This window comes from Diabrotica virgifera, chromosome 6, assembly GCF_917563875.1.
Source record: "Diabrotica virgifera virgifera chromosome 6, PGI_DIABVI_V3a".
Classification (NCBI taxonomy): domain Eukaryota; kingdom Metazoa; phylum Arthropoda; class Insecta; order Coleoptera; family Chrysomelidae; genus Diabrotica; species Diabrotica virgifera.
In genome coordinates, this window is record NC_065448.1 from 9,737,114 (window position 1) to 9,763,219 (window position 26,106).

The 26,106-nt window shown below is 34.5% G+C and overlaps 1 protein-coding gene across 37 annotated transcripts in view; it reads left to right on the forward strand.

Moving 5' to 3' along the window:
- The window catches only part of LOC114332075 (basement membrane-specific heparan sulfate proteoglycan core protein), a 1,202,649-nt gene that overhangs the window by 1,132,515 nt on the left and 44,028 nt on the right, over nucleotides 1–26,106 (forward strand). For 35 of the 37 annotated variants that reach the window (XM_028281834.2, XM_028281940.2, XM_050653272.1 and 32 more), the window contains 12 exons: nucleotides 3,744–4,034; nucleotides 7,705–7,862; nucleotides 8,857–9,031; nucleotides 11,411–11,565; nucleotides 11,796–12,205; nucleotides 12,269–12,531; nucleotides 14,423–14,603; nucleotides 14,822–15,055; nucleotides 17,769–17,950; nucleotides 20,430–20,444; nucleotides 22,097–22,264; nucleotides 24,841–25,026. In XM_028281834.2, coding sequence (XP_028137635.2) covers nucleotides 3,744–4,034; nucleotides 7,705–7,862; nucleotides 8,857–9,031; nucleotides 11,411–11,565; nucleotides 11,796–12,205; nucleotides 12,269–12,531; nucleotides 14,423–14,603; nucleotides 14,822–15,055; nucleotides 17,769–17,950; nucleotides 20,430–20,444; nucleotides 22,097–22,264; nucleotides 24,841–25,026 — 2,418 coding nt within the window. The remainder of the gene's footprint in view (nucleotides 1–3,743; nucleotides 4,035–7,704; nucleotides 7,863–8,856; nucleotides 9,032–11,410; nucleotides 11,566–11,795; nucleotides 12,206–12,268; nucleotides 12,532–14,422; nucleotides 14,604–14,821; nucleotides 15,056–17,768; nucleotides 17,951–20,429; nucleotides 20,445–22,096; nucleotides 22,265–24,840; nucleotides 25,027–26,106) is intronic. The other 2 variants (XM_050653266.1, XM_050653273.1) reach the window with 2 other exon arrangements.

Sequence of the window (26,106 nt, forward strand, 5' to 3'; positions counted from 1 at the left end):
ACTCTGAATGCGGCAACAATGAAAAAACTGGAATCATTCGAGCTGTGGGCTTACAGAATTCTGAAAATATTGTAGACAGAACACGTCACAAACAAACATGTTCTAAGAAAGATGAATAAAGAAATGGAAATCCTTAATACCATCACAACAAGAAAATTGGAATATATCGGACAAATTACAAATGAGCAGAGATACAGATTGCTCTAATTGATTATACAGGGAAAGATTCAAGGGAAAAGCAGCATTAGTCCAAAGAAATAAGATTTCTCTCGTGACACATCCCTCTCCAGGCCGAAACCAAATTTTTTGAGTAGTATGGACATCTGTATTAATAACCTATATGTTTTGTGAAGCCGATTTTGATGATATACATAGTTATAAACAAATAAAGATCAAAAAACGGTAAATTTTCGCTTTTTTCGTCTATTACTAAAAAGTGAAGCATTCTAAACAAATCTGAGAATAAGAAACTCATAAATCATATAAAAAAACTTCAATATGGCGTTCGTTGAATATGTCTATCCTTATTTTTTGCTTAGAAAATTGCAAAATAAGTCATAAATTTTGAGATTTTATAAACGTTCATAACTTATGTAAAGATTAAGTCAGAACCTTTTTATTACACAGAATGCTGAGACTTCTTGTGCTTAAATTATATTTTAAATTTCAAAGCAATTGGTCAAATAGTTTAAAAGTTATTTAATTTGTTTATCCCAAATTCATTTTTTTGCACCACTATAAGTCAGAAAATTATGAGGTTAGAGTAATACTTCGGACAGTTTATGAAAGAACATTTGTACTATTAACTTAATTAAAAAAGAAAATGACAAAAATTAATTTTAAACAGTGTAAAATTATTTTGCAAAAACATGTCGATCTTTTGCTTACTTACAAACAATTAGAATAACTTTTTAACCGTTACCCGTAGAAAAATTATTTTTTCATATTTGGAAAGACGGAATTTTTATACATGTTTAGAAAGAAAAACAATTGTCCTAGGACGATTAGGGACGAAGTTGGCCCCCCCTTTTTTTAATTCACATGTTCTTGCAAAATAATTTTGCAATTTTTAGAAATATTTTTGGTCATTTTTTTTAATTAAATTAATAGTGTAAATCTTCTTCTTTTATAAACTATCCAAAGTATTACTGTAACTTCATCATTTTCTGACTTATGTGTTGCAAAAAAATTAATTTGGGATAAACAAATTAAATAACTTTTAAACTATTTGACCGATTGCTTTAAAATTTAGGGTATGATTTAAGCACCAGAAGTCTCAGCATTCCATGTAATAAGAAGATTCTAAGTTAATTTTTTAGACCAGGGCGCATCTGTAAAAATATAAGTACATTTGGACGTTGAGAGGTGACTCAAATTTTTTTGCAGAAATTGCTTGAAAATAACTCAATTAATAATATTTGAGTTATCCTCCCTCTCTAAAAGGTCCGGAACATTGTTTAAATAATCAAAATGTCAAAAAATGAAGGAAAAATTCGATTTTTTTTTTCGTTTTTTGATTATAACATTTTAGAGAAAAGTTGTATTGACATAAAAGTTGTGTAATTAAATTTCCTTTAATATAGAGTTGGTTGAAAATTTAAAAAATAGTCACCCTTGTTGCAAAATAGCAATAATTGGGAAAAAGCTATACAAAAACAAGTATTCGCATTTTACGTTTTTCAACCATTTATGCTAAACTTAGGACCTTCAAATTTCACCCAGAAAAACTATATGATACAGTTACACAATACTGTAAATTTCATTAAGATCGGTTCAATAGATTTTGCAAAATAAATTTTGCAATCCAGCTTTCGCAAAAAAAATTCATTTTTTCAAACTGGTACAGGACTGAAAATAAAACAGATAACAAGTTGAAATTTTTTTTGCTTATAGAAGTGTACTGTACCTTTCATTTTCAATTTGCAAAACTAAAATTGATTAACCACCACGGCGTCAGGAATTTTTTTAAATAAACATTATTTATTGGTGTTGCGCGCAGGACACCGGATAGTTTGCTCTGATTGGGCATTCCAATGACCTTTGATAATTATTGATACATTTTAATTTTTATTACATTTCGATATAAATAAACAAATTTGTTTATTGCAAAATAAAAACACATACTCTATCCTTTGAAATAACACTTTTTTTAGCAAAACCTTTCTTTGTTCATATATTTTAACTTGAGAATAAATGTTTATTATTTTTAAACATATACAATTGTTTAAACAATATTTCACAAACAATAATAAAATTAGTTTGATTTTTGTGGAATTAAAATATTAAAATACAAAAAAATATAGAGTAAGAAAATAATATATTAGATGAAGATTGGAAGAAATTTTGGTGGAAATCAACTTCATGTGAATTGAACATCGCTGTCCTGCGCGTAGCACCAATAATTAATGTTTATTTAAAAAAATTTCTGACGCCGTGGTAGTTAATCGATTTTAATTTTGCAAATTGCAAATGAAAGGTACAGTACACTTCTATACGAAAAAAAAATTTCAACTTGCTATCTGCTTTATTTTCAGTCCTGTAACATTTTAAAAAAATTAATTGTTTTTGCGAAAGCTGGATTGCAAAATTTATTTTCCAAAATCTATTGAACCGATCTTAATGAAATTTACAGTATTGTTTTTCTGTATCATAAAGTTTTTCTGGGTAAAATATAAAGGTTATAAGTGCAGCATAAATGGTTGAAAAACGTAAAATGCAAATACTTGTTTTTGTATGTTCTTTTTCGCAAATATTGCTATTTTGCAACAAGGGTGACTATTTTTTCAACTTTTAATTAATTCCATATTGTAGAAAATTTAATTACGCAACTTTTATGTCAGTACATCTTTTCTGGGAAATGAATACTTTTAAAGTTGTAATCAAAAAACAAAGAAAAAAATCGAATTTTTCCTTCATTTTAATTATTTAAACAATGTTCCGGACCTTTTTGAGCGGGAGGATAACTCAAATATTATTATTTGAGTTATTTTCAAGCAATTTCTTCAAAAAAATTTGAGTCACCTCTCAACGTCCATCTCAAAACAGATGGGCCCTGGACTATTTACATAAGTTATGAATATTTCTAAAAACTCAAAATTTATGATTTATTTTGCAATTTTCTAAGCAACCAATAAGGATACCTAGACATATTCAGCGAACGCCATATTGAAGTTTTTTATACGATTTATGAGTTTCTTACTCTCAAATTTGTTTAAAATGCTTAACTTTTTGGTAATAGACGAAAAAAGCGAAAATTTACCGTTTTTGATCTTCATTTGTTTATTATTATGAATATCATCAAAATCGGCTGCAGGAAACATATAGGTTATTATAATAGATGTCCATACTACTCAAAAAAATTGGTTTCGGCCTGGAGGGGGTTGTGTCACCAACAGGATATTTTTTTCCTTATTTCTCTGAACTACATAGAGAGACGTAGAATATCGTTTCTGCCAACCTGAGAGAATTGTACGGATGTACGTTAAATGAACTTTTCATAACAACCGTTTCTAAAGTCCGAATAGCTACCTCCATTGCGGAGATAGCACCTGAAGAAGACGACAGAATGGAAAAACAAACTTTCTCACATTGAGCTTCATTACTTCCTGACGATTATTTCTTTTGATTGTTCTGAAACTATGATAGATCTAAGTCCAAGTCTGTGTTTCGACTTTTACTATTTAGGCTTTATTATCCGGAAAAGTGCTATCCCAAAGGTACATAATTAAAAATTTTTGCTATAGCCAATAGCACAACTGTAGGTGGTATTGAAATGGAGATAACGCCGTCTGAGGTCGTGGCTCCAATCGGTACTCAAGTGCGATTCACTTGCAAGTACCGGAAAGCATCTTCTCCGGATCTGTACATAAGCATTGAGAGTTTAAACATTCACGACATTCAAGAGACGAGATACCCGGGTGGAGCTGCCACCAGCTTTACCCACGTTGTGAGTTTTAACCCTCAGACTATCAGATGTGTCGTGAGGAATAAGGCGAGAATGGAGATTGGCAATATTTACGTCTTTGTTGCTCCAGGTTTGAAGACAATCACAATTCGAAACAGACGCTTTTTGTTTTAGATAGACATTTACAAACACAAATATACGGTTTACATTGTTAAAATTTTAAATTAGTCATTAGCCTGCATTAAAGGGAACCCCCCTTAAAATAAGCAGATGGCCCTCACTGCCAGATTTTTTTTTTCATTTTGTTTACGTTCTGTGATTAAAAAATAAGGCTCAGTGCCTTTTTATCCCTCCATTTTTATTATTATTTTATTGAATACGTTTCTTTGTCATGTATATTCCTGTCTATCTTCTTAATTTTCGTTTGTATCCAATTTCGGTATACCTCCCTTTTTATGCCTATTTAGTCTTTGATTTCTTTTATCCACTATATGATCTAATTTACATTTCTCTAGGTTCTCTCTTGGATCAGATATTAACCCTTCTATAACCCGAAATAATTTGCTTTTTTTCCTACTTCTACCTGGTATTCAATACTTATCGACATAGATTGCGTGCCCATTCATTTTTTGTATGTAAAACTGCAAAACAACTTTATTTTGCAACATGCATTAATTATTTTTTATCTTTTTATCCTTTCAACTTTCAGTAGCTTGTAACTGGCCAGTCTAACAGAATTTTCCATCCATCCAATGGAACTATAGCCCAAAGCAGGTCTTGACCTCCTTCAGCAAGAGTCTCCAATCATTTCGATTTACTACTGTTATTTTTATTGAACGCTCTTTAGGAGGTTTTTGGCATCCTCATCTACTTCGTCTTACTATCTCTTTTTTGTTCTTCCAACAGGTCTTTTTCCTTGCGTTCTTGCATTTAGCAAGTTTCTGGGATTCTATTCTCATGCATGCAGATCACGTGCTCTGCCCACCGTGCCCAAGATCTCTGCAGTTTAGTGTATTATGCTAGAGTTGGTTCGCTATATTATTGCTTCTGATATTTCTTTATTATACCTAATTCGCCAGTTGTTATTTTTACTTATTGGGCCCAGTATCCTACGTAATATTTTTCTTTCAAACACGTGTAATGCATTGGCAGATTTCTGTGTCAAAACCCATCATTCACAACCATAACTTACCATGGGCCTGGTTATTGTTTTATATACCCGGAGTTTTGTTTTCCGGTGTACGTCTCGCGATTTGAATGTGTGACCCATCGCCAAATAGGCTTTATTTGCCAGCATAAGACTTCTATTTATTTCCGGTTCTTCTTCAATGTTTGCGACCAGGCCCATTCCTAAGTACGATCTATTCATATTTTCTATATCGTCTATAAAGTGGTGTTGTTGTGCCGGTCTATTTGATTTGGATTGTGTGAGTAGTTTTGCTTTAGTTGTATTTATTGCTAGCCCTACAGCTTCTGCACTCTGTTTCAACTCAACGAAGGTTTCTTCCGCCGCATTCATTGTTATGCTCATCGTGTTTATGTCATCTAAAAGAATCTTAGACCAGCCTAATTGTAATGCTATTTTAATCATAATTTTGATTGCCCCAATATGTTTGATGTTTATCTCGTGATCTGTTTTCTACTAAATATTTTATTTTCCTTTTCAGTCCAATATACCTCAACAATTCTAATCTTCGCTTTCGTTCCTTCTAGTGCTCTCATCCAGTCCAATTGTCATAAAAAAGTTACATAATTTTCCTCCTCCCCACTTTTATTAATACAATTTAAAAGACGTTAACTTGCAAAATATTTGGGTTTGTAAGTAAATTGTAATCAAATAAAGTCGAACGTTATAGATGACTTTATTCGACTACAAAATATGTTGTTCATGTGTTTTATTGTGTATAGTTATACTTTATAGACATCGGTAGTTTTCGTATTTCAAGCTCTTTAGAGAAGGATGTGATTATTGATGATAATATTTTTAAAATATTGTGTTAAGTTTTTAAAATGTTTATATATCAATATTTTCATCAATTTTTACACTTGGTGTTATAGAAGCTATAGACTCTCTTTAGATCTTCAAAGTAGGGGTAGTAAGTATTTTAACTGGTGTGGTACAGGTTGATTCTTATTATAGGTTTCGTTTCAATTTTATTCTTTATAACTAGTTTAACAAGAGGACAACTTGTAAACTTTACGATTACTGAAACCGAAAAGTAGAAAATTATGCAAAAAATGTTGCGCTGGGCAGGTCACCTTATAAGAATGGATAATGACAGAACGCTTAGTGGAACTATAGTGGAAGGTCGGTCAGTAGAAAGACCAATGAAGAGGCGGATAGTCGAAGTGAGGACCGAGGCTAAAGAGATATTGAGGTTGGATAAATGGAGGAGAGTAGCCGAGGAAAGAGATACTTGCAGGCGAATGCTGGTGGAGCCTAGGACCCGACTTGGACTGTGGTACTATAGGAGAGAGAGAGAGAGAAACCGAAAAGGCATTTATACATGTCCGGGATGGTCAAGAATACAATCTCATATTCAACGACATAAGAAATAGAGTAGCTGAAGTGACAGGCAGTAACAATCCTGATGTGAAAATATAGAAAACAAAGACAAGGGGACGACCAAAAGGCTGGCTTCAAGCTATCAAATCTAGAGTGTAAAACAGACATGAGAGAAATCAGTTTATTAACAACATGGAGTGAGAGACATATATTTACTGTGTTATCCTCAAACAATGCTCAGCAATGGTTTAAAAATTTCTAAACAGGAGTAAAATTGTGTACATCTAGAATGAATTTAATTGAATAAGTTATGGAAACTCTAAATGAAACGTATAATAAGGATCAATCTTTATTCTGTATTAATCTTCTTGTCCTGTGATTATTAACAAACATATTATTGTCAGCACCATTTTCAAAAACACTGGTTCTAATGAAAAACCTTTTGGCAGAATTATGTAGAAAATATTAGGAATATTTCGTGAGGACTGGTGTTTTCTGTTATTACTAACACTACACTTTACTAAGCGAGTGAAATTTTATGTTTATATCGAGGAACGGATGGTTTTTGACTGAGTTTGGTTTTACCGATGCATTTTACATAGTTTTTTTTTAAAGCAAATACTCCTTTAAAGCAAACGTTAAAAGAAAAATGGTTACCAATATTAGGAGTATCTCACTTCTTGGTTATTTAAGCTGGATTAAAAACTTTTAGGAATTCTGTATGTCTTTGCGCGCCATTTTATAATCATCGATGAAATTTGATTCAACCAGTATAATACGGAAACAAAAGAATAGTTCAAATAATCGTTCCGCATCTATTTTTCGGCTTTTTCCCATTATGAGTTCACCTTTTTTGTCATCCAAAGTACTCTATTCTCCCAGTTACCTCTGAGATCTCTATCTATCATAGCCTTTCCCATGTAGGTACGTTGTCCATCTCATAACAGGTCTTGCATCTTCGTCTTTTCTCCGACGGGCCCAATATTCTTTTCGGCCACCTTTACTCTGACATTCTTTGTACATGTTTTTGTACAACTTTGTAATTGAGCATTCTACTTCTATTCTGATCCATATTTCCTCTGTTCTTATTATATCCTCTCTTGTGATTTGTAGACACTTTCTCATAAAGTACAATTCAACTGTTCGTATTTTATTTCGTATTGATGTTGTCATTGGTGATACTTCCGGCCAATGATGTATATATGTTTGTGTATTAGTAACATCCAACACTCAGTTGAAAACCTATAAAGGATAAACTAATATCATTTTACTAACTGTACCAACTATGTTTCAGTCGGCTTCACCACAACCACTGAAAACCCAGATACCACCACAAATCCTAACCCAGAAGTCACTATCGAGGTTACCATTGAAGACACCAACATTGGCATCTATGAAGTTGGCAGCAGTGTTAGGTACAACTGTTCCGCAAAATCACGATTTGTTGTAAGGGTAAGTATACCATTCAAAATATTTTTTATCCTTCTTCTCTAATAGCGGTTTTCTTCTTGCAATGACTTCTGAGATTCCTTGATTCCTTGAGTAGAACCGCAGAGTCATGTTGGTAAATGCTACTTTTCTGGAGAAACGCAAACTTGAATATTAACAAAGACCCATTCAGGAAGGAAACACTAAATTGTGGCAACTCCCTTATAACAGCACTGAGCGAAGCTTGACAGAAAAAAATATACAAACCCTCAAGCGTATGGACGGACATGTCTCATAACAGCAAACAGTTACTATTAACCAGATAGCCCACCAACTATTTCTTAACGGTAAAAATAATAAAACACGCAAAAAAAACAGGTATCAATTATTGCTCGCCACTGTGCTCGCCAAAAAGGTACTGTGACACTTCTTTCACCATAAAATTGTGTACAAAACCGAAAGTCATACCTATACTAAAACCTGGGAAATACTTCTGGTTTCTCTGTCACCTACATAAGCTGTATGAAAGACTTATGCTGCACCGCATAGAGAAAGTGGTTGACTCAAAAATCATACCACAGCAAGCTGGTTTTAGACCTAGGAGGACCTGCACCAGCCAAATTCTAGCTCTGACGGAACACATCTAGAATGGATTTGAAGAAAAAAAGATAACAGGCCTAGTTTTCGTCGACCTAAGCGCCGCGTACATCACCGTCAACCACAGAAACATGCTGCAGAAGATTCCCCTCAAGATCGTACGTGATTCTTGAGGGAACAGGGTCAAGAGTTCCTTGACCATCAGATTCGGACATAATGAAGCTTGTAACTCACGGGTCAAAGTGTTCAAGTAATCGTATTTGAAGTAAAAGCGGTCCATGTTTTCAAGAGTAACACTAGTAGTAGTGGTATCGAGAAACAGCCCGATTTTATATCTCAGAAAAAGCTCAACGATCTTGTTACTGATTTGTAACTTCACGACAAAAACAGTTGTGTATTAATTATCTTCTTTTTTCGACAGCCTGTTAGAATTAACTGGAGAAAAGCCGATGGTGATCTACCATCACGTGCCATTGATGACGGCAATGGTCTCCTGGTAATCACAGATTTACGAGTATCTGATTCTGGACGATACATTTGTGAAGCCAGCGATGACTACACGATAGTGACATCCAGTGTGGACTTGAATGTAGGAGGTAAGCGACAACATTTAAATTCTTTTAATATTAACAAATTACTATTAATCAGAAAATACCAAGTAAATACCAAGTTAGGTTTTACTATACTGCCGTGCTTAGCCAAAACGCCGTATCTGCAGAGAGTTCACATTTGAGTAAAATCGGTTTTTGTTTAAATGTCTAGCCGTTGAAAACTATTTAGAATTTTTTTTGTTTTCTACTTTATATACATAATAGATATCATAGAATTCATATTTATACATAAGATTGGCAAACAATTTCTTATTTACTCTAAAACTCATGTTACTGCGTTCTTTCTAAGTATACTAAATATATTAACTTCCTCCTGCTTAGGAAGAATGCAATACTGCGTTTGCGCTAAGCATTTTCTTATTTTATAATACATAATAGTCTCTCTATAACGAACACGGTTATTACGAGGTTTCGCTTATAACGAGAGGTAAGTACACTAGATGTCCCATGAAATTCCTATTGAACTGAACACCTCTATAACGAGGCATATTGGGATATAACGAGGAAAAATGAAATCGTAAAATATCTATCTTATTTATTCTTTACCTATTTTTAGCGCTGTAATGGCTATAAGTAAATACCCCAACTACCTGTATACATAAATCCCCAACATATGTACGGTTATCGAGGGTAGTGCTGTAATAAAATCCACCAGCTACCTATGTATAATAAACTTCTTTCTATTCTGTTTATCTATTGACCGATACTAAATATTGTAAAAAAAAATATAATTTATGATGGCGAAGCCTTATTGTCGAGGAAACCAGATTTAGCATCTTATATTGCTCCGAATGGCTTCACTATAGAAAGTTAATATTTTAGAAAACTACCTATATAAATATTCATATGTATGCACAATATTATTATTGTCTGATATAACGAGTTCCGCGTATAACGATGTAATTAGTTTACCATTTCAGTTCTCGTTATAGAGGGAGTCTACTGTATAATAAATACAATATAACGATGAAAAGGGAGAATAAAAAACATTTTTTATAAAAGTGTGTCATGAAAATGGACAAAAAAAGTGCTTGAAATAATTTTGGAATTAATAAGTTTGCCGCTAAGGGGCGTCTCGCATTTTAAAATTAGAAAAATTCCAGAAACGATTAACATTTACGATGAAGTTTATGTTTAATTATTAATTATTAGACATTGATTTAACTATGTACTTTTATAACACATTTTTTATTGGGAAATTCTACGACCTACGGCGACCAAAATACTTCGTACCAAAATTCGTATTTCGAACAAACTTTATAAAATTTGCGCTGTTTAAAATGCCTGATGTAACGTAATAATAGAATCTCGCATCAACAAAAATATACGTACACATAGGAAACTCCGCAATAGCTCAGGAAACTCCACATTTAATGGAAATATTTTTCTCACTTAGTAGTACTGCATTGTTTTTAGAACCACACCTTATTTCTTGATCACCAACAGCTCAAACATATGTGTTTAGATTTTCTGTTGATAAAGAAATAGCCTTCTGCAGTATTAACTTTGTTCTATTTGACATATTTAAAAAATTATATCAAACAACCGTTCTCGTTGAAAAATGGCAACAAACTAAGCTTATTAAAAATTTTACACATGCTGTAAAAATCTGTCAAATGCTTAGGCAGAACGCCGCATCTAGTGGCTGCTTAGGATAAACGCGGTAAGTAACATTTAAATACGGCGTTTTGTCTAAGTATTTTTCAGATGACGCATTTATTCTAATAGGTCTGGATCCCGCGTATGAAAAAAAAGTTGATTAATAGCAAGCTGAAAATTTGTTAATAGCGTAAGGGTGTCTAGTCGGACAAACTTTGATATATGGGAACACTGTAACAGGGGAAGCTTTAATTGTAGAACTGGTTAAAAATTTGGAACGGTCAGACCACGAAAACGGCATATGACAGAACAGACTTAAACTCTCCGAACAGAGATAAAACTCTCATGCAAAAATCAGACTGCTATTTATCTAAATGGCTTCTAAAAAATAATGAATTGACAGATTGAAATAAAACTTCACATACGTTCATATGAAGAGTGTACCAACGTAACAAAAAAAAATTAGGCTAGTAGCATCACCCTCTCTTATCGAACCGCAAAATTTATTGAACAACCTAGTACATATATGCTTTATTTCAACATAACAGCAATGTTTTCATCATTTTTATGCCAACAATAATTTTTACCTCAATGCAAGCACCTAAAAAAAGTATAACGATGTAATCTGTAAAAGTAAACATTCTATTTTTTGCATGCTGCCATAGTTTCACTTAGGAAAGCCTATAGATATGGAGGTAACGCTGACATTATTTTGAACATGAAAGAATAATCTTCTATTTTTATATATCATTTTTTTTTGTTTAGTTCCACAAGACAGGCCTCCCAGAATAGCTTTATCCCAACCATACGTAGACGTTAACGCAGGACAGCCGGTAGAAATTCAGTGTGTAGGAAATGGTGTACCTGCCCCACAAATCAGTATCGTCAGAGCTGATGGCCAACCTCTAAGTCCAGGACAGGTAAAAAGCCTTTTTATTATAATATAAAAAATATTTTATATCTAATAGCAATTTTTATACATTGATCCGGGTCGAAGGACCATGTTTAATCGTTGGACGAAGCTGGTTAATTAAGTAAATTGCGAGCAGATGAGTGCGAGCAGCATAATTTCATATGTTGTCATTTAATCTTATATGTTGTCGTTTAATCTCATATATTGTCATTTAATTAAAATGTTCTAAATTTATAGCGCTTCGAAAATGGTCTCTTCCGCATCTACCAATCGCGAGTCTCCGATTCCGGCGATTACAACTGCATCGCTTCCAACAGAGTTGGCACAGACTCAGCAAGGTTCTCAATCATGGTTCACGAAGTTACTGTTGGTCCTATCATCAAGGTCGACATCTCTCCACCATCTTACAGAGGTGTTACCGGTGACAACGTGATGCTCAGATGTACCTCAAGCGCTTTTGGTCAATCGATCAGATGGAGCAAACAAGACGGCGAACTTCCATACAATTCCTACGAGGACAGAGGCACTTTGATAATCAGAAAAGCTACCCCTGACGTTTCTGGTCTATACATATGTACAATTACATCGGCCTCTGGTACAACAGGTTCCAACAGAGCTACTGTGACTATTACAGGAAGCGATGAAGGGTAATAGAGTTAAATATTAACATAATGGCTAACTGGTTACTGACATTTTGATGCATTTTCTAGAAAATTCCCTACGGCTTCAGTTTCCACAGAAAAAATAACTTTGAACCAAGGAGGACAGACCGACATTCAATGTACGGCAACCGGTGTTCCACCTCCTTCAGTGAAATGGACGAAACTTGGTGGTGATTTGGGTAACAACGTACAACAGTTCGGTTCCACACTTAATATCAGAAACGCAGCCATTGAAGATCGCGGCGTTTATGTTTGCGTCTCTACGAATGCCCATGGAATTGCGCAGGCGTCAGTTGTTGTGGAGGTGACACGTAAGTAATATTTCACATTATCTACCAAGTGTCCCAATAAGAATGGCTCTCGGCCATATCTCAGGAACCGTTTATAGTAAAGCTTTGAGAAAAAATATTTATAACAAAAGTTGCCTCGGGAAAAGCCTGGCAATCATTTTCATAATTGTAGGTCCACCACTAGAGGGCGTAATTGAATATCAAAAATTAAAAAATCAAAATTTTACAAAATTTACCTAATGAAAGGGCACTGGAAATCCAATGATCGTATTCTTCATAAAATTCTGCGTATATTTGATTTCACAAGTTGAAGTCGACCTTTGCAAATAAGAGGTGGGGGTGAGTGGGAACCTTCTTATGAAAAAATGACTGTTCTGCCGGTTCTGCAAAATCGAATTTTGCATACTTGGTCTTATTGAAAACAGCTCTTTTTCGTCAATGCAATTGTCTTATAATTAATTAAAACAGCATTAAGACAAACAACACTATAAAATATGACAAAGAAATAAAAGCAAATACTTACTTAGTCTTAGTGACTGCCTAAATGTTTAAATTGTTGCTCATCATTTTCGATGCAAGCATTTACTCTTTCAAGAGTAGATCGAATAGCAACAGATTTAACTGTTTTAGACTTTTATTTATGGGGACGGATTAAAGACCTTGTTTTTGCCGCTAGGCCCACTACTCGAGAAAACATGATCTAGAATCTAGAGAATACGAAACGCCATTCAAAGCATTGCGAAAGCAGAAATTGAGACTGCTGTTAAATCTACTGTTGAAAGAGTAAATGCTTGCATCGAAAATGATGGGCAATAATTTGAACATTTAGCTCGTCACTAAGTAAGTAGTTGCTTTTATTTCTTTATTATATTTTATAGTGTTGTTTGTTTTATTGTTGTTTTATTTAATTATATACGTTTACATCTGGAAAATGTTTCTTTGTTTTTTCCATAGCACACTACTTTTCCTTAACTTCGTTTACCGGTGACATTAACAGTTGTTTAAAATGTACACGTTTCTTAGGATATCTCGAGATAGACAAAAGGTATCGACATGCGGTTTTCGGTATTATGGTGCTAATTTGGTCTAATTTTGTAATGTAGTTTAAAAATCCATACTTGTATTTAATATTCTCCAAAGAAAACTAGATTTCCGAATATAATTAAATAACGCCTACTAGCTGGCATATTACTTATTAGGCTATTTTGAATATAAGACTCTCACATTGACGAAAAAGAGCCGTTTTCAACAAGAACAAGTATGCAAAATTTGATTTAGCAGAACCGGACTTACAGCCATTTTTTCATAAGAAGGTTTCCACTCACCCCCACCTCTTATTTGCAAAGGTACACTTAAACTTGTGAAATCAAATATGCGCAGAATTTTATAGAGAATACGATCATTGGATTTCCAGTGCCCTTTCATTAGGTAAATTTTATAAAATTTTGATTTTTTAATTTTTGATATTCAATTACGCCCTCTAGGCGGTGGACCTACAATTATGAAAATAATTTACAGGCTTTTCACGAGGCAACTTTTGTTATAAATATTTTTTTCTCAAAGCTGTACTATAAACGGTTCCTGAGATATGGTCGAGAGCCGGTATTATTGGGACACCCGGTACAATATATTTAAACTTTAGGTGTTTATCTGAATAATTATATTTTTATATACATTTTTGGACACATGTCTTGTTCACTGGTGATTAGGTCCAATGGTTTAGATATCGTTCAATGGATTGTACAATTTGGAAATCCACGATTGACGTAAGAACGTGAGGAGTTCACCATCACAAAGACAGTCACGGAGATCTCTAGCCTAGCTAGATCTTCTCAGAGATAGTTTTCATCTTAGACTTATTTTTCGTCTTGCTATTTTTTAAAAACACTTGCTTATTGTCGTCTCATTCTAGGTTTGGAAACACCACGATTGGAAGTTTACCCCTCATCTAGCCAGATCGTCATTGCTGGAAACAGTGCTGTGGTCCAATGCAGAGCTGTAGCTGGAATTCCGTCTCCAACGATCACCTGGACAAGAGAAAACGGGTTGCCATTGAGTTCAAACGTAGAAGAAATGTCTGGAGGCACTTTAAGGTATGTTTTATTACAGAATTTAAATTAGAATACCCATTAAATACTATCAAATGATCTGGTTCCAATACATATTTATCAGGAACTCTCATAGCTATGGTTGTAAACAGCTTTGAAGATTCTTGAGGGTGCTTTGTCTTAATTTGAGGCCATAACTCGATTTTTTTAATTTTTATTTCATTGGTTTTTTGGTTTTTGAATAATTGTTTCCTTTCTTGCAGATTCACACAGATAACTCAACGCGAAGAGGGAGAATACATCTGTACTGCGATCAATGAAGCCGGTTCAGCCAGCGTTTCTGCGCATATAGTTGTTCACAGTCCTCCTGATATCATCATTACTCCAAGACAGGAAGTGATCACTAGAGGTATAGGCGATTCTTTGAGTCTGGAATGTCAAGGAACGGGAATGCCACAACCGACAGTGGGATGGACTAAACTTGGATCTTCATACGCGTAAGTAATATTGTATTAATGTTTTAGTACATACAAAGAGTCACAGGCCGAAGAACATCCTGGATCCAAAATCTACGAAAGTGGTACCAAGAGTGAAGCGTTTTAAATGTCTGCTCAGATGGGGACAGGGATAAGACTAACTACAAAGATACTAGGGGTCGAAATGGGGCTAAAGAAGAAGGAGCAGGCACTCAAACCCTCTTTTGCAAGACGGCAGCTCAGGGGTTGTTCGGTGGCGGATCATAGGTTCGTTAGAGGGATGAGGGGGTTTGTAAAGAAGACTAACTACCATTACCAAATAAGCAAAGGACACTTACACAGACTTGAGGACTCTCCTACTATTTAAAATATGACGCCGTTTGGAATAAATCCTCAGATTCACTATTGGGTACTTACTGGACACATAACGGTACTTACGGATACCGATTGGGGGGACATTCATCTCAGATTCCTCTTTTGGGTCAAACTGGGCTACTCTTTATCATCTTTCTTGGCTTCTTTGCCATATTCCTTTTCCTTTACTCTAAAACTCAATTTCGGTTGCATCAGAAATCTGGTTAATAATTTTCCAAAGGGTTATAGAAAATAAAAATAGGTACATTTTCAAAATATTTATTTCAAACCTCAAACTTTATTCCTATTTAAAAAAAAATCCGAGACAGGAAATGAATGACTTTACCACAGGAATGTCAAATAAAAACAACTACAAATTTTTACATGACTTACAATATAAAAAAATCTTTAACTTTACATGATTTTTTTTTTCAATACAAAAATTTTAAACTTTATTGAGCAATGTATCTCAAACAAAATTTGACTGAGCTGTCAAATGTCACTGCCATTTTATTTAATTTACATAATACGGTTTTATTTTTGAACACAATATTTTTAGACAGCTACAAGAGCAAAACAGGGCAATACAAAGGGATTTTTAAACATTAAACAAACAACAAACGTTACAAAAACTAAACCATTTTGAAAGCAAAATATCTTTATAGAATATTTAAAATTCTACCAACTACAAATTTTAATATTTACTTGGGACTTATTCACCTTTTTTATTTAAAAACAAGAATGTACTATACCTTTTCAAAAGAAACAGATGTTTCTCAAAATGAGATTCTCATTGTCACATACGTCACACCGCACTACTTAATCAAACTTTCCATTCAACAAAAGGGGGGGGGCTTCTTATGACGAAACGGGTTCTGGAAACTGGGACTTTGAAACAGAAACATAAGCTGGAAACTGGAACGAGACCAAGCATCTCATCGGGAAACTTTAAAACTAGGTATTTTTAAATTATATAGTATTTATATTGTTTATGTTAGTAGTATTTTGTATTTTGACAACGGCACCCGATTTGGGCGTCGAAACGTTAATAAAAATCAATTTTTAATAATATTGTGGCTTGTTTACCATTATAAATAGTTAAAATTTTAAAACTGGGGGACTTCAATACGGGAATTTTAAACAAAAAACAGACCACACACTACCATACCGGCTCAACTGCGTCACATTATTTGCACAGCGATTTTCACCTTTCAAATCCAACATTATGGGGTGAAACTTTGCACGGGTGTTCCTCAATGGTTATAGAACAAAGGGTAAACCATCCACTTGATCTAACATAGCGACAAAAGACAATTTTAAGCCGGTAGGTAGCGGTCTCTGGAGCTCCACTGTTGGCTGACGTGTTACCAGCTAAGAGAGTACTTGTGGAACTGCTTCTCCGCGCGGCAAAAATCTTCACCGCTGCGAACCTGCTGCGTACTTGTAAGCAAAATTCGTCCCTATCACCGCAAAATCAACAATTTTGGGACCAGTCCAACACGTTTTTTCAAGGGGAAATAGGTACTTTCTCAATGTTGCGTAACAATTTGAAACGTGTCAAACAGGAGCGGCTTAGAATATTTTAATGATAAATTGCTTCACAAAATAAATCAGAAATTTAGGTATCTTTTTGGGGATAGGATGTAAAACTAATGGTTGGAGTTTTTTCAAACGCCACAAGAGACCACCGCTAATCTGTTTAGAGCTGCCGTAAACAAAGCTATTATTGCCAATATGATCGCCAACGTTCGGTAGTCGGACAGGATACTGAAATAGAAGATAAATATCTCGGGGTAAGCATTACAAACGATGGTCGGGCTACAAAAGAAATATCTACTTGAATTGGTCAAGGTAATTCAGCAATACCTCAACTTAATAGGATAATCGTGAATAACCACATTACTGGAAAAAAAAAATAGGATATTCAGAGCTTTGGGTAATAGATAAATAATACGCATCCAAAGTAAAAGCAATGAAAATGAATTATTAGTAGCGTAGATATTGCCAAATCACTAGAAGAGATAGAGTAAGAAATTCTGAAATCATACAGCGTATGGGCATAGACATTGATATCCTGGAAACTATAGAATGCAAAAGGCTGAAATGTTATGGCCACGTCGAAAGAATTATTGACCAAATATGGCCAAAGAGAATGTTACAGTGGATCTGCACCAACCATAGGAAAAAGGAAAGACCAAGGAGATCGTGGAGACAAGAAGTAAATGGTGCAATAGGAGATAGGGGTCTACATGCAGATGACTGGAACGATCGCACTCGTTAGAAGCTAGGATGCGAGAAACGGTGACAGCTGTAATAAACTCGTTATATATAAAAACATATTTATATAAAGATAAAATGACTACTTTTCACCTCTTTTCAGCGAGGTACCTCTTTCCTCCAATGCCAGATCAGGTCTACCGAACGTATCTTTCCAAAGATTCACTCACCTAACCAAAGAAGATGCCGGCATCTACGTATGTAAGGCTGAAAGCAGTGCTGGTATTGTAGAACGAAGAGTACAACTGATCGTAGACACTCTGCCAAGCAGGGGAGACATCACTGGTAAGTAGAATCAATTGACCATGGTAGTTTAACTTAGGAGTAATTTTTAACTTGGTGTAGATTCAAATTTTCTGATATAAATAATTGCTTCATCGTCATCAATCACCCCTGGTTTGTCCATTGTTGAACATAGGCCTCCTCCAGATATTTTCATCTTTTTCTGATCTACACCTCTGCTGTCCAATTTGGCGGAGTGATACCTCTATGGAAGGTTGCCATTCATCTTTTACTCAGTCGGCCGATACTTCTTCTACGAATCTGTTTTTCTATTGTTGAAAGCTCTTTTGTGTGCTGCTGTCCGTTTGTCAAAGGTTCTGCCAGTTTGACCGATGTAAGTTTTTGGACAGTCAACACATATCAGTTTGTAAACACTACTTTGTAATTGCGTTTTCTTTTGGCTAAGTTATATTAAATTTTGTGCAAGTATTGAAAACAAAAGTTTACATCATGTAATGGTCGAATCCACCAATTATAGAAAAGTACCTCCTCATTCTCGTTTCTTTCTTGAAGCTACATTTACTTAAATTGTAACAAATGTCTTGTCTTTTTCTTAATCCATGTCTAGGGTTCATTTCTTGCAAAATAATCTCCACCAAGAAATACTTATAAATTAAAGAAATTTGAATCTACACTACAAATATCAACAAGATAACCATACGGGTTGGTGTTTTTTTTGCTTTTTGGTGTAACGTCTCATAATCATGACAGATTTGTGCCAATTAAAAATATAATGAAATAATTATATAGGTATTTATTAAGATCGTGAGCTAATAACATAAAAAGTTAAACAAATGATACTATATTATTGATACGGATTACTTTTGTCAAACTCTTTCTATTCGAGAAAAAAGAAGTGAATGAAAAGTTATTGTGCCCTTAGAAACACTAAGATATTTTGGAGATATAACTATTAAAAGAAAAGGTATGAAACGAATGATAGTTCAAGGCAACAGAATGGGCAAAAGATCCAGAGGAAGATCTCTAGCTTGAGGATCGGACCAAATAAAAGACATGACTGGGTTACTCATTCTCCGAAGCGACACAACGTACATAGAAGAAAGATAGTTGGACAGAAATAGTGAAGCCAAATGCATGCTGCCACTATATACTTACGAAGGAGAAAACATAGACGAGGAGGGTATATTATTAGTATTCCACATAATATATGGAGAAACAGTTTCTGTCTAGTTTTAGGGGAAATAAATACTTGAGTTACTGTATTGTTTTGGCAGTCAGGTTAGTTAAGTACTTGATCTTCATCTACGATGGCTTAATAAACGTTTTATATACAGTACCGAAGACATTTCATATGAGTATTTACATTGAAGTGACTTCTAAAAAACTAATTGGTTCACTCAAAAACGACCCCAAATGAGAAAAAAATATTAACTGCATTTTATTGTTCAATAGTTTTTAATTGGCACATTAACTAATACTGTAACCTCTTACAATACATGAAGTTTATCTATTTTTACAACAGGTTATAATTTTTGTTGTATATGTTGTGAAAACAACAGTTAAATTAATTCGCATTTATGTAAATCTCTCTTGAAAATTTTTGGGACAATCTGTATGTGGGTGGAAAATATATTTTAGTTCTCTCAAAAGCTTATGTTATGTAGGCACAAAAGATAACGGACATATGTTTGCTATTTATCGTCTTCAGGGTAAAATGCATGTCGCTTTGCCAAAGAAGAATAACATGTGTGTGGCCCTTTTTCATGCAAAAAAATGTAAACTAAGATATTAATGCAGTGCTTTGAATAGAATTTGAGAAGACCCTCGCCAGTCTCTCTAAGGCGAGGTGTTAGTGTTGTGTGCTCCTCTTTTCGTCGTGAAAATACGTTCTCCGCAATAATTAGATTAAATACTCTCTCTCTTTCGCTATTAAGACAATTTATCGTTAATTCCGCATATTTGTTAAACTCGTTGTTGTTAATAAATGTTTTGTTCGCTTAACACTTTTATTTCTCGTTTGCACAATCCTTCATATCGAGTTTATTAGTAACTATAAAACCAGACGTAATAAATTCTCAGAACCATTCGCCCTAAAAGTTCACTAGTTTGTTAATATCGAAGGACTCTATGCTTTGGGACATATGCGTGTGGTCCTAAAATATTCACCTATGTCCAATTAGGCAAAAGGTAATAATTAAACCCTTTTCGCCACTGTTGGGGTGAGCTTCAATAAAAACTCACACCAGTATAATATTATATAAATGTATTTATTATTAATCTATGGCAAGTCCATCCACAATTTGCAATTTTCTTCACTGTTATTTCAGATACACTGATCCATTGTAAGATCCAGATCCATTGTAAGAGGTTATACAAATATGTAGCACCTTTTGTATTTTAATATACATTTTTTAGTTTATTAATTTTTCAAAAATAATATAAACATTATTTGTTGTTTAATTCTCATTTAATTAACTTGTAAAATGCTTTTTGTTCCATTCACCTACTAATCGGACTATAGACTGGCCCCCAACAGGTGAGTTATCACAATTAACCATACGCCTTATACCGTATACTGTAATATCTTAGGTATTTGTCGTACAAACATTTCAAGGTACACGAGCACTAACAGCATACTCATACTCATCCCTCTGGGGATCATTATGCCATTTACGCTTGATCTTATGCCACAGTGACTCAATAACATTAAGGTCTGGACTGTTCGCAGGCCATGAGAGGATTTTAATGTTATTGTCCTTTTTTTTTCGTTGTTTTAGCAGTATGGTATGCAGTACCGTCCTGCTGAAATATAAAATTTTAGTTCGGGTAGAGATCGTAAGCACTTTGTACCTACAAGCCTATTTTTCAAAATTTATTGATACTTTGCTGCGTTAATTGTGCCTTCCACCACCTCATATATTCTTAGACGTAATCTTTATGGAATGCATTATTTTATCTCTGATAACTCGTTTTTGAAAGTCCCCCACGCAAACATCAAATTTCGATTCATCTCTGAGTATGGCTCTGGACCAGTCATCAACTGTCCATGAAATCTCCGATCTTGCCCAATTGAAGTGATTTATTTTTTGCTGCTGTGTTAGCTGAGGTACTTTTCTCGCCTAAAATATTACGAGTAATGAAAAATTACGATTCAACCTTATAAAAACTGAATTCTGATTTGTATACTAGTACTACCTTGATGAATTTTTTCCTGGTTCTGCATTCCATTGTGCTGTGAGAGCTCGTAAAGTGTTGCGACTGTCCAGTTTGCAAATTTTTATTAGTTATCGTCGATCCTGACTTAGCCAGATCTAATTCTTGCTACGAACTATTTCTGAACTAATTCCGAACAATTAGTTGCCACGATATTATGCAATTTTTTCGTTTAATTTTTGGTCCACACTGCCATGCATACAGTCCAAGCCATTTCAATATTTTATTACTAATGATAAAGTGTAAAAAACTGCCTATTCATACCTTGATATGTTTTTACGACGGAAAAACTTTATTTGTTAAATATTTCACACGTTAATTAGAAAATTTTTTTAATAAACTCATAGATTAACACTGTTAATCATAAAGCTCATAGATTTGTTTAATAACTCATATATTGGAATCATCTGCAAAATATTTATATTTTATTTTATAGGTAGTCTCTTACGGCATATACAAGTAGAGTACTCAAATATGAAGGAATCTTTTTTGTCATCCTGTAGAATCTTCTTTTAATAGGTTGGATATATTATACAGCAGTATATCAACTATCTATCCATATGTAACTCTTTCGTTTTTATTTTTAAAAACTGTCTTTCTGAGTTTAAGCATAGTCATTTGAAGAAAAATATGTGGATTTCCAAATGCTCATAGTTTTGTGAAGTTCTTTTCCCAATTCTTCACAACTTTTAACGCATTGGTTTCCCATTGCCTTCTGCATCTTCATGCCATTGACCATTTTTTTATTCCTCGTCTTCAGATTTCTCGATCCCAAGACAAATGAGTACCCTATCATCTACCAAGTTCTTGACAGTAAATGGGGAATTATCTACATCAATACACAGGAATTCACTCGGTGCTATCGCCTTATCTGTTTTGATGGAACTTTCAGGGTTCTAGCTTTCCATTTGACTGACAAATGCTCCTATTAAATTAAATAACCAATACGTTGTTTACAATGTAGATGTTTCTTAGGTGAAGACGCTACCTCTTCTGGCACAGGAGGAGGCTGGAAAGACAACGAACCGGCCAGACCCCAATACACCACCACCTTCAGACCCGACTATCCAACTCGCGATCAAGAATTCTCAGCCGCTTTAGGTGGTAGAGCTGAGCTAAGATGTAGAATTGCAAATGGAGAGGGTAAGTAACAAATATCTACTAAATATGAAAACATCTGACACGCAGATGATACAACGCTTTTCACCGAATCCTTGGAAGAATTGATGGAGCTGTGTAGCATTCATCATGCTGCTCTCCTTAAAAATTCCCCTAATAACCCCTTTAAGAACTCCCTTAACTACGTTTATGCTCTCGAGTTAATGTTCAGCGAGACATGAGTTTAACATCTCCGACAACAGCGCGAAGGGGGAAAAGGGCCGACGTGAAGCGAAGCCCGCTACGGCTACTACGGCAGTTGGTCAAACTCTAAAGTGGACACGCCGCATATTGAGATCTATTCTCATATTTAAGTGACGAATTTGAAACAAAATTTGAAATGGTAACGAAATGTACATAATTAAAAGGAAATCAAACATCAGCCAATACCATTTGCAAAACTATTCAATCAAAATTAAAGATATCTTGGGACTTCTCCACATAAAAGAAGTAGATTTGCCGGCGTGTCTGCTTTTTTTCAAATTCCGCCGCTTGAATACTTACTCATTTAATTATGTACCAGTTATGCAACTCGGTTATGGTTTACCTGTAGAGTTTGCTGGTTTTTGTTTGAGAAGACCATTACCTGATTTTACTGCAACCAGGATTCTTACCCAGGACTTACCACCATCACAGCAGCCAACCAGTTTTACCGTGCCAAGAGAACATTCCTATGGACTTCGAACTTTTTACTTTTAAATAGGGGCTGTGAAAGATAAGTTTGTTTACTTTTCATTACATATTTTGGTTAATACATATTTGCTTACAGTGTACACTTCTTCATATGCATATGATCAAGTAAGCTAGATATTTTTCTTGATAGATAGGTTTTTTGGGTCTTCATTTTGTTCAATATAAGTAGTAGTTTTTTTTCAAATGAATAAAATCAGGTCTTGGTAGATAATTATTATAAATAATTGCATCTTAAAATTTGATAGGGAGTAGGGTTGTTAAAATTTATGTTAAAATATATGTTATATAATTATTATTTTTGCTAGGTGAGATGCTTATTTTTTGGTAACCGTAGATGTTCTTTTCGTGTATCTCATTCTAGTCTAGTTCGTTTATAGTATTTTTACTACAAAACGTTATTACGTAGGTCAAAATTTTTGACGTAAGAGAACTGTCAAAACATTAGAATGTGACTTTTCATTATTGCTATGTTTATTATAAATACGGCAATAATGAAAAGTCACATTCTAATGTTTTGACAGTTCTCTTACGTCAAAAATTTTGACCTACGTAATAACGTTTTTGTAGTAAAAATACTATAGTTAATATTACTAACTTTTAGTTGTAAGACCTTTTTGCTATTCCAACGGACTTTGTTTTGGTTTTTGATATTAATACCTTGGCACATTGGTAGTGGTTATAGCTGTAATCAAGATCCTGTGGTGAAAGCTGTCTTTTCCTTAGCCACTGGGTTTATTTCTACCTGCCAATATCCAGACTTCAAGTCCAACGTAGAAAACAATTTACTTCCAGCCAATGTATTGAAGAGGATAACTATCTTTGTTGGTAACATTGTTCAACAGACTAGTCCACACAGAACCTCGTAGTTCCGCTTTCTTTATGACGAAGAGACCCATTGGCGGGTAGAAGGTTCTATTTCCTTGTCTTTCTTCATTTCCTGAACAAACTTTTCAGTTTCCTCTTTCTTAGCCTCTCGTAATCGTTGAGCTGTTGACGAATTGGCTTAGAGTTACCAGTGTCAATTTTATGTTTATAAGCGGTCCATTAGAACGAGTGTTTTTGGAAGCAGGGCTGTTCTAAAATAAATGAAAAATAAAGATTATGATCATAGATAAAAGAAATAACAACTAGCCAGATTTTGCCAGAATCAATGACAAAGAAATAAAAATAAGGTCAGCAATGGCCGAGGGAACAATGACCAAGCTCACCAAAATATGGAAAAGCCACAACATCACGATGGATACAAAGATAAGGCTTATAAAAACAACAGTTTTTCCAATTTTCGATAATAATAATAATATTATCGTATGGCATTTTTGCCGGGGAGATCCTTTCGGATAGTTCCGGCGCCATTTACATCTTTAACCCTGTTTCAAGTAACTAGTGCCGATGTACACTAGCCCAGGGGGACCGACGGCTTTACGTGCTCTCCGAGGCACGGTGAGACGGCTCGTGTCATTATTGGAAATGAAAATGGTTTGTCTTTGGCAGGGCTCGAACCCACGTGCACTGGCGTATGAGGCCAGCGCCAGTGCACGTGGGTCCGAGCCCTGCCAAAGACAAACCATTTTCATTTTCGATATGGACCTGAATGCTGGTCTTTGAAAGAAATAAATGATAAACGCACTACAAATGCGTTTGAAATGTTTTGCTTGCGAAGACTGCTGAGAATATCCTGGACCGCAAGAAAGTAAGAGAATAAAATAAGAAGATCAATACAGTAGTGTAGAAAAACACTAGAGGCCATCGAGATGACACATTTATATCAGAAGAGTAGTAAGAAAGAGAGGATTTCATAAAAAGGCGCGATCTATCTCCTTGGATGCTTTAATAATAGTAGTAACCAAATTCTCTTTCTGTTTTTTAAGATTCAAACTTTGAAGTAAGTTGGTCAAGAACAGACGGTCGTCCATTGCCTGCCAACTCTATCCAACGAAGTGGAGTTTTGTACATCGACAATGTCGAGGTGGAAGCTCAAGGAGAATATAAATGCACAGGTTTCGATTCCAGTGCTAGACCCATCTTCAACGTCAACGCTTACCTCACGGTTATATGTAAGTACAATTTGCTATACTCTTCTACAGAATTTACAGATTAGTGAAGAAAAATGTTAAGTATTTTATTAGGCAACACGTTACGTTTCATGATATGCAGGTTTTTGGCATCCATAAATAATATAACTCTTTTTAAAACTAAAAAATTAATTAAATAATCCTTTATAAAGGATATATTTATTAATAACACCCTTTCTGGCTACATCACAGAACTTTTTGGAATGACAATTCCATCATCAGTTGCTTACAAGGTATATAATATGGTTGAGCCTCGAAAGGATCTTTTTAATAAATACACCTTTTATAAAGGATTTTTTGATCAATTATTATCTTTTTCAAACATTATTCTGTAAATGCCTTAGACGCTGTTTTTTATATCATGTTCTCTTAAATATGTTTTTGTTAACTGTATATTGTTTTTGTTTCTGCGGACAGCCGGAGAAGACATATGTGCATATCTAGGTACTGTGTTTTCATCGGTTAATCACTATCATTATAGTAGACACATGTAATTTCAGAGAGCGATCATTCATATTAATAAGTCAGCTTCAAAAAGGGAACTTCTGCAAGAATCTTGCTCTTCTCAAGGGAAAATTCAGACTGGTGCCGTATAAACAGCTACCACGGTTCGACGGTGAATGAGGGTGCCTAATGGAAGATGGTAAATGCTCTGATCATTGCCAAGCTCTGATCACACTAAGGTCTGAGTGTGCTCAGTGTGATAGAGGTATCTTGGACGAGCGAGTTTCGTCAGAGCTAGACTACAAGTGGTTTTAGAGTAAGATAGACAAGAGAACACAAAAGAGAAAAGTTTTTTAGCACCACCCCATTTTTAAAAGGAATCGTGAAACCTTATAAATAAGAGAACGGAAGGAAGTAAGGCGAGACGAGAAAGATATAATATGATTACTACATAGTAACAAAAGAGTAACATAATAAAAGAACAGTATATATAATAAAAATGAAGGAAAATCGACCAACTAATCCAAAAACCAAGAATTAATGAAGAAGAAAAGAAAAATGTTGACGTGAAATTACACTTTTTTGAAGCTGTAGCTCATTTAAAAGTAATTTAGCTCA